The 9,011-nt window shown below is 47.7% G+C and overlaps 1 protein-coding gene across 1 annotated transcript in view; it reads right to left on the reverse strand.

Annotated features, from left to right (window-relative positions):
• Nucleotides 1-8,335, reverse strand: part of GGCT (gamma-glutamylcyclotransferase) — a 124,986-nt gene extending 116,651 nt beyond the window's left edge. The window contains exon 1 of the mRNA XM_078663899.1: nucleotides 8,045-8,335. Within this exon, the coding sequence (XP_078520025.1) occupies nucleotides 8,045-8,302 (258 nt within the window). The 5' untranslated portion in view covers nucleotides 8,303-8,335. The remainder of the gene's footprint in view (nucleotides 1-8,044) is intronic.
• Nucleotides 8,336-9,011: the final 676 nt, after the last annotated feature.

Below are 9,011 nucleotides of genomic sequence, written 5' to 3' on the forward strand. Positions count from 1 at the left end.
CCTTTGAGGAGCTAGCCCAGAGACTTTCTCAGAGACCCAGAAAAGCTACATACGGATTAGGTTCCAGTGTCACCCACTACAGCCTCCCACAGCTGACACTCCCCAACGACAAACTTACAGCTCCCTACAAATGAAGAACGCTTTGTAAATTGGATGGAATGCTCATCAAACATCCAGTGAAGACATTCTGAGGAATAATGAACAGAGTTCCCCCAATGGACTACCAATTCACATTTTACTTGTTGTATGTTAATGTATATAACTTTTTTCTGACTATTAATAACAGTACAGCATGACCTGCAGAAGGAATAGTTTTGCACCTGGAAGAGAGAGATCAACAGAGAATTCTAGGGCATGCCCTCTATATTCAGAAGAGATGCGCAACCCTGCCTCTTGATCGTCCTTCCAAATTCATTCTTCCTTGCCTCCGTTTTTGGATACAACCCAGAACTATTATCCTTGTACAAATATTAGCATAGTTGAGAGCTGTTGACAGCACAGACCAGCACATAGAGGTGTAGCTTCGTGAGGGGGGCGTTTGGGTGTTACACCCCCCCAATAAATGTATTATTTATTAGGTCGCTTGGTAAAGGAGCTTTTTGACGGGAACGATAAGGTGTCTCTTGGATTTAACCTGTGACTTATAAATACTCACTCAGACAAAAACACACCCACACACACAATACACTGTTGTCTCTGTTTGGAAGGTCTTAAAACATGCCTATTTAGCGTGTTTTAAGTACCCTTCAAAGTCTGCACTCCGTTCTCCTGGTCCTTAAAATATGCGTATGCGTTTCTTCTCATATAAGGATTAATATGATATGGCAGCTTGATTGGCAGAAAATCTGAAGCCAACACCGCCCCAGTCTTGCTAACCAAGCTACGCCCCTGCCAGCGCTCCATACCAAGAGAACAGACTCTCAACCCAAACTGGGAAGCTCCACCCAACACATCAACCTCAAAATATGGATGCTATAGAGTAACTATGCCTCTCCAATAAACACCAGAAGTACCCACTGTCACCCTGCCCATGCAGACCTGCAACCTGCCTAATAGCATATGGGACTCTAACTATATCTCACAACCCCTCAAGACTTCCCAAGCATAGTAAACTAGGTCTATCCTACCTTGTACCTCTAACCATAAGATGAAGACGGCTTCATCTAGACATTATGAAAGTCCTCCCAGTATCAATTTGATCAAATCGATGTCACCATATCATATGTCCATTTGGTACCTGATCCATCATCATCATCAATGGAACAGGTGTATAATGTATGAAAGATCCTGGTGAAACTTGCAGGCAAGTCAACGGCACAGATACAGGGTATACCAGCATGCTCAAATAAATGCTCAATACAAACTAGGTTTTAAAAAAACTCCACTCACGCTCGCCAATGTTAAGTTGGAGAGCGAGGAAAATCTTACTCCAGACCATCCATCAGCGAGATTTCTCAACGCGGGCGGTCGCGGATTGTTACTACCTCTTGCATTGAGAAACCTTCCGTTCACTTTGTGGAAGCTGCCACTCGTGTAGAAAATCTAATTTGAGCGGCAGAGAGAAGCAGCACCCTCTTGTGCAGTGCATGGTGCCGTTCACACTGATTTTACAGTTCGGTACAAACGCCCTGCACAAACAAGTCAGCACGAACGTCACGACGTAAAACCCTATGCCACTTGCAGAACCCCAAGTAAGTCTTTTGGTCACTTTAATACAAACCAGACAGGCCGGCCTGGACCAAAGAGATCTGCCATAAACTGCCGGTCACCATGCAGATCCCAAGTAGCCACTTACTCTGAGCACTGACAACCTACAATACCAAAAAGTATGATAGTAATAGTCTATCTTGGCATGTTTTTTAAATTGACATCTGGTATGAGTAATCATGTAAAGGTGGACAGCAGCACAGCCAATTTGTGCAGATTTCCGATTCCCTTCACTGTTTCCGTGACATTTAACACCACCATGCATACCATAGCAAAGCATTGCAACATCATTGAGTAAGTCGATAAAGAAAATGTTATTGATGACAGTATGAGACAGACATTCAATTCAACTGGGGGAAATATAATGCAGACAACAAAAACCAGGAAGCTAAGGTATGCCTTTCACTTACATTTTTTAATGATATATATATTGAAGTTCTTATATTCTTCAAGACATGAAAACCAAGCTCATCGTTTAGTAGTGTGAATATGCTGCAATCCAAGCTATTACTAGGCATGGTCTTGGACCTATGAGGATCAAGTCAATATCTTCTCCATGAAAATTCTGCAACCTTTCTGCACAGTCTAAAATGTGCCTAATAAGTACAGTATCATAACTCTGTTTTCCTGTGTTCCAGTTATTTATTTTGCCATATGTTCAACAGTCAGTGTTTCCTAGGGTGCCTAAACCAGCGATAGCCCATGTGCTTGTCTACGTGGGCTTTTTACTGCACAGCCGGTGCATACATAAAGACTCCAACAATACATAATTTCTTCCTTTGTTGCCCTTTAATAATTATTAATTATTTTATCCAAGTGACTGTCTTTAATAGTGAGCATGGCCATACTTCTGGAAGATGCCTGCAGTGGATTGGCCTACATTGGATGATAATGACCACCTCTGACATAAATAGATTCTTCTTCCTTCTCTCCACACCTGGTGCTCTCTGCATAGCTTGAAGTGGGGTACACCTTGGAACATAGGAATCCTTTAATTATCAGATGCGTTAAATAATGCAACATTGGATACATTTTGGCAGGTCAAACCTACCAAAATTTAACAGAGGAAAGCATACAGTATTTACTAAGGGTGGGCGTAGTTCGCGAAGTAGCGCTACGCGAAGTGCACTACGCGAACTTCACGTAGCACTACGCGAGCTGCGTAGTAGCATGTTCGCACTGTGCAAGATGCATTTTCAATGATTGCACAGTGCGAACAAGCATTCGGCACTGTGCAATCATTGAAAACGGCATCTTGCACAGTGCGAGCTGTAGTTTTCTGCCGCTCGAGTAGATTTTTACTCGAGCGGCAGCTTTCTCAACACGAACTGGTAGTTTCTCATCATGAGCGGTCGCGAGCATGCACGACCACTCGCAACGAGAAACCTGACCTCCCCGCGTTGAGAGTCTCGCCGGGATGTCATTTTGCTTGCTCGTGGTCGCGGACATGACGTTGAGGACCGCGAACAAGCAAAAAATGACCACTGCACTACGCTACGCTGCGCGTGTTCGCACTGTGCTACGTGCAGCTCGTGTAGTGCGAAGTTGCGCAAACTTCGCGAACTACGCGAGCGTAGCGTAGTGCTTCGCCTAGGGTTAGTATTTACTGCATCATGTGGATTTTGGTGTGTTAAACATCACAATAACCATGGGCCTGATTATGATGAAGGTGAACTGGCACCAATGGGCTGTCGGTGGCGGGCTCACTGCCATTGTGAGGCCATTTTCCGACCGCCATATTATAATGGTGGGTGGTACCATCTGGTTGGAAACTCCCACCGCCACGCATTCGACGGGCTCCTTGAGCCCTCTGATGCTGCGGAGGCCCTCGTATTCTCATAAATGGCGGCTGTGCCTACTAGGCACCACCGTTGGGATTACAATGGCCCATCACCGCCAGCCTTTTCATGGCGGTTCACCTGCCATTGAAAGGCTGGCCGGATGGACTTTGGGGGCCGGTAGAGGGCCCCCCTTTCGCCTGGGCACTTTAGTTTTGGGGTCGGGGCACCTATGGTGCACCCCTACATTTCCCTACCATGTGGCAGGCACCGCATGGTGCCTGCCACATAGTGCAAGGAAATGTAAAAACTGATTTTTTTGACATTGCTGTGGATGCTGCAGCTAGCTGTACCCGCCGCAATGTAATGTAACACGTGTGAGGCTGCCGTGGCGGCGGCTGCATCTTAATACACCCTGTGGAACCACCACCTTGTAGGCAGGCGGTCCCACTCACCAAGACGAGGGTGGACGGACTGAAGTCCGTCCGCCATCATAAACAGCCCCCATGTTATTCTGGATCATGCAGAACAGGAGCACGGTGGGTGCTGAGCAGGGAAGGTATATCATGTTACACCGAAAGTGAGACTCTTTTGATCAAAAGTTTTCTGACATTAGTTTTCTTTGCAAGAAAAAATGGTTTGGTTTTTGATATGCAAGAGCAGCAATTGTAGCGTTGTGGGTTTGGTGCATAACATGTGGTCTGGGAGAGAAATGGGTCTCAACAACGCAAGGGCTTTATGGAAGAGATGTGTAGCATACACAGCCTGCACCAAGGTTGGGAAAGTCCAGACAGTGTTTAATGGAGCTGTCCTAGTCTGGGTAAACAACAGGCTAAGGCTCTTAATGTTTAAATGGTGTGTATACTCAGAATCACATGTTTAAGCTGTCGGCCCCGGAAATGGAGCACTATGTATAATGTTGTTTCTTTCCACAGCTTACATTCTCCTTTTGGTTGCTATCTCAGAAAGCCTTCTCCTAGTATACCCCTAAAACCTTGTATGAAAAATTGGCCTGGAGATACTTACTTTCTTTAGAGTGACCCTCTCCTTACTTTCCATCCTCTGCATGCCTTCTATGTCCGAGTACAGTCTCCTCTTAGTCCTACGCCGGTCTGCCTTGATCTGCGTTATTGTAATTCTGCAATTGGTCGATACCTCATTTTATAGATCTCACCCTCTCTTCTTTAAAACCCTATCCCTGTAACCTAATCTCCGCCAGCCTCTCTATCTCACCAACCATTCACCTGAAATTACATGGCCCCCACTAATGATCACATCTAACTGGTATTAAAATTATTTATCAAAGTGACTGGAGGAAACAGATGTCATTTTTTTCTGGAGGGCACATGACTATTCACTATAACCAACATTACCCACTGGACTAACCATTAACCCTGGGTTCTGGAGTAGCATGCTTCTCGCCATAAAGTGCTACAATGCCTCGTCAGGGGTAGGTAGCGCTATATAAGTCCAATTACAGGGGTTGAAGCAGGATGAATGAGCAGAGTATTTGTTGAGCAATACTCCAAAATACCAGTTTAAACAAACACTGCAAAGCATATTTGCCAGGGCTAGACTGATCGTAGCGGGTAACAGGCATTTCCCCGGCAGGGGCGGCCTTAGGCATGTGCAAGCTGTGCACCTGCACAGGGCCACCAAACCCCAGGGGCCACCAAGCCAATATATACCCTTAATATAATAATCCTATGAGGATGGAGGCATATTTGCGTGGCGGACCCTGGCAGGGATTTGGTGGCCTCTGGCTCTGTCCCACTTCCATACACCCTGACCCCCCCCCCTCCCTTCTTAACTGGCCTTCGCGCTCTGCCCCGCCCAGACCCCCTGTTCCGGGGCCCCTTACCTACGCGTTTTAGGCCCCTGAGGAAGTTTTTTTTCCCTGGGGCCAGCAATCTCGGCCCCCTGTAACAAAATCGGCCGAAACCAGCCCAAGCAGACAGCTCAGCCGCACCCACCTCCTTCCCGCGTGGGGTGGGGGGGCCAGCCAGGCAGTTTGCCAGGGCCGGTTTCGATTCGCAGTCCGGCCCTGGCATCAGCTCACGCTACACTATGAAAGTTGCACATGACGGGATGAAAACCAGGAGTAGAGCTCTCCACTTTCTTTCTTTCATGCAAAAGTGACTATTGCAGTCAAGACTTTTTCTTGCCCTATTGTATGTGTACTTAGGAAATTATAACAGGAAAAACATGACCACAAATGCCAAAATTCACTGGGAAAAAAACTAGATTGTTGTAGCTATTGTGCATTGAATCAGGAAATGTCAGGGCTCTGCAGTAGTAGCAACACTCCAAGCTGAGGAATCAAGAGGCAGATATATTCATGATCAGCTGTTCACAAGTGGACACAGTTTTACAGACGTGGTCCTACCTGTGATGTGTAAACTGTAAATGGTCAGTGTCTGAGAAGTAAACCACTGGTGACTGGCACTACTCGAGAAAGTAGGGAATCGCTGTTCAGGTTTTTTTTAATGATAAATGACCTTGCTAATTTCCATACTCTTATCTGGTCACGTCTGCAAAGCAAAACTGTGAGTATGCAGACTCTTAAAGCCAGGGACAAACTATTCCTTAGAAGCTGAGTTGCTGAACTACGGTGCAATCTTTGTCACACTACAACAAAGATACTCAAAGTACGGGCCGGGGGCCGCATGCGGCCCTCCTGACCCTTACATGCGCCCCACTCATCAACAGCAGCACTCAGCTGCAGTTTACTGAACTCTGCACTAACATTAAAAGATGTTAAACAAACAGGCAAGCATTTACTTTAGGTTAATTTAAGTTAAAGAAAGGAAATAACCATGGTGTCCTGCACTGCTTGACTTTAAAAATTCCTTCATTTTAAAAGACATCTTGCAGCACAAGTGTCAAAGTATATAAAGTCTGCTCAAAATTCAAAAAGTGTATTTCCTTCACGTGCAAAACTGTTTCACCTTAGTACCAGGCACGGTCTTTGCAGGTAACAGCTACGGGTGGGGTAAAGGGGGATTTCGAGGGACAATGCCGAGGGAAAATTAATTATTTATTTGATTTTCCCTCTGCATCATCCCTCGAAATCCCCCCTTACTCAGCCCCACCGCTGTTACCTGCACGGACCGCGGCCAGGGCCGGACTGGGAACCAAAACCGGCCCTGGCAAAGTGCTCGGCCGGCCCCCCCTCTCCCTCTTCGGGGGGTTGGAGGTGCCACCGAGTGCTTTGCTACGGCCGGTTTTCGGCCGATTTTGTTGCAGGGCCGATTTTGCAGCTATGCTGCAAAAACGGCCCCTGTAACAAAATCGGCCCCCAGGTGCTCAAAACCGGCCCCACCCGTGCGGCGCACCGCGGGATTGCCCGGTGCCCGCTATGGCCAGTCCGGGCCTGACCGCGGCTGCTTAGTACATCAGATTGTATCAGTGCATTGAGAAGCCTTTTTTTTTTTTTAAGGGATAGTTTTCAAACATGAATTTAGAAACATTCTTCACCTCATCCTGACAACAATGCCAAAAGTGAACTAAGAAGCAAGTCCGTTATGTGCTATTTTTAGGTGGCAAGGGTTTCTATTATACGTGAACAGCATTATAGTTAAATAGATAAAACAGGAGGTGATTGTATACAGCAAACATCCTCAAGTTATGTATTTCGAGCTCCTCATATGTGATGATGAAGAAAAAGTAGGGAAAGTGAAATAAAACAATTGAATGGGATCACACAGTTTGGTTAAGTGGATAAGCACAATATGAAACCAAGACTCTGGTTTCATATTGTGCAATTCAGAAACAAGAAGTATATGCTCCGCTTCCTCTACTCCGACCTTATTGCCAAACTCTTGCCCCAACAGGACTGCCTCTCTGCTAGCATGAGACCCTCGGTCACATCACAGACCAAACTTTGTGGCCCCTGGAGAGTGTTTGCCAGTATCCATGCACTACACCAAGGTGGGTGAAGCACGGACGTAAACTGGTCCCTGTGCCACAGAACTCTAGAGGATGCAATGCTTAATTTGAACCGGTACTGCCGGGGAGGATGGAGTCGCCGGAACTTAATTTTGGGGACCGGAGCAAAAGACGGAAAAACAAATAAAGCGGAAGTGGGGGTCGAAAAAGAAGGAAAACTGTCACAACGGGAGAAAGCAGGAACATGAACGAGTGAGATAAAGGGACAGGGTCCAGGGTGTGTATGGTGGCTGAAATTGACATGAGTACATGCTTTGCTATTCAGCTTGCAACACGTAATTGCATTTGTGTGAGCTTCGGGATGGCACTCTTCCATCTGCAAATTAAGCACTGCATCATGGCACATCGTACAGAAAAGGGTTTTTACCTAACTGCACTCTGCGTGCTGGTACTGTTAGGGCTATGTTATTTGTGTCAGAGGTTGAACTGCAACTCCCAGCAGGCAAAACAGCTGGTTTAAAAGCCAGAGACAGCAGTGTTACATGTAGCAAGAGATCAGACAGCTGCTATGGTGATGGAGGGATGCTACGGGTTAAGCAGAAGCGAGACGTTCTCTTCCTATTACTAGCCCCAGTCCCCTCTGAGAGCTAAAGAAGGATCAGGGGGTGTACCTGCAGCCTCCCTGTGCTGTAGAAGGTGGCAGAGGGGTTCCTCAGCAGGATCCGCTCCCTCAGCAGGTTACTGCCGTAGGCGAAGTACAGGAAGGAGCCCTGCCCAGGGCGCAGGCCAGCAGCCGATGGGCTCGGAAGGGAGGAGTTGCTCGCACCCATGTCCATGGACCCAGGCAGGACGGTGCACAGTGTCAGCAGGCTGAGGAGGAACAACAGAGGAAGCATGGCAACTGCGCGCGCACACAGCCCAGGTCCCATCCGCCCTGGGACTGAAGGGATGACTCAGGGACTGGGGGCAAACACGCGGGCCACGCCCCCTCCCCGTGGCCACGCCCCCTCCCACGCAGCCCTGGCCCAGGGTCCATCTCACTGGGGCTGAGGGATGACTCAGGGACTGTGACAAACCCGCAGGCCACGCCCCCTCCCCGTGGCCACGCCCCCTGACACCCCAGCGCAGGCCTAGGGTCTATCCCTCTGGGGCTGAAGGGATGACTCAGGGACTGTGAAAAACCCGCAGGCCACGCCCCCTCCCCGTGGCCACGCCCCCTGTCCTGACACCGCAGCGCTGGCTCAGGGTACATCCGCCCTGAGACTGAAAGGATTACCCAGGGACTGGGGGGGGCATGGGGACTGGGGGGGGCAAACCCGCAGGCCATGCCCCCCCCCCCCGCCCCTGACGCTGCAGCGCTGTCCTGGTGACACCATGAGTCAGCTTCTTGGTGAAACCGACATAGAGAGGTCCATATTTATTTATTTATTTATTTTATTTATTTATTTAATTGTGCGATTTTATATAGCGCGAACTTTACCCGAAGGTGTCAGAGCGCTTTACATAAGAACCAGTTGAAAATATAAGGACTTAAGATTACATGCGTTACATAAAGGATACAAACAGAAAAAATTGCAAATGTACAAGATGTAAAGTCACACAAGGAGGAGATACAAATGGATATACTCTAAGAGTCAC

This window comes from Lissotriton helveticus, chromosome 10, assembly GCF_964261635.1.
Source record: "Lissotriton helveticus chromosome 10, aLisHel1.1, whole genome shotgun sequence".
Classification (NCBI taxonomy): domain Eukaryota; kingdom Metazoa; phylum Chordata; class Amphibia; order Caudata; family Salamandridae; genus Lissotriton; species Lissotriton helveticus.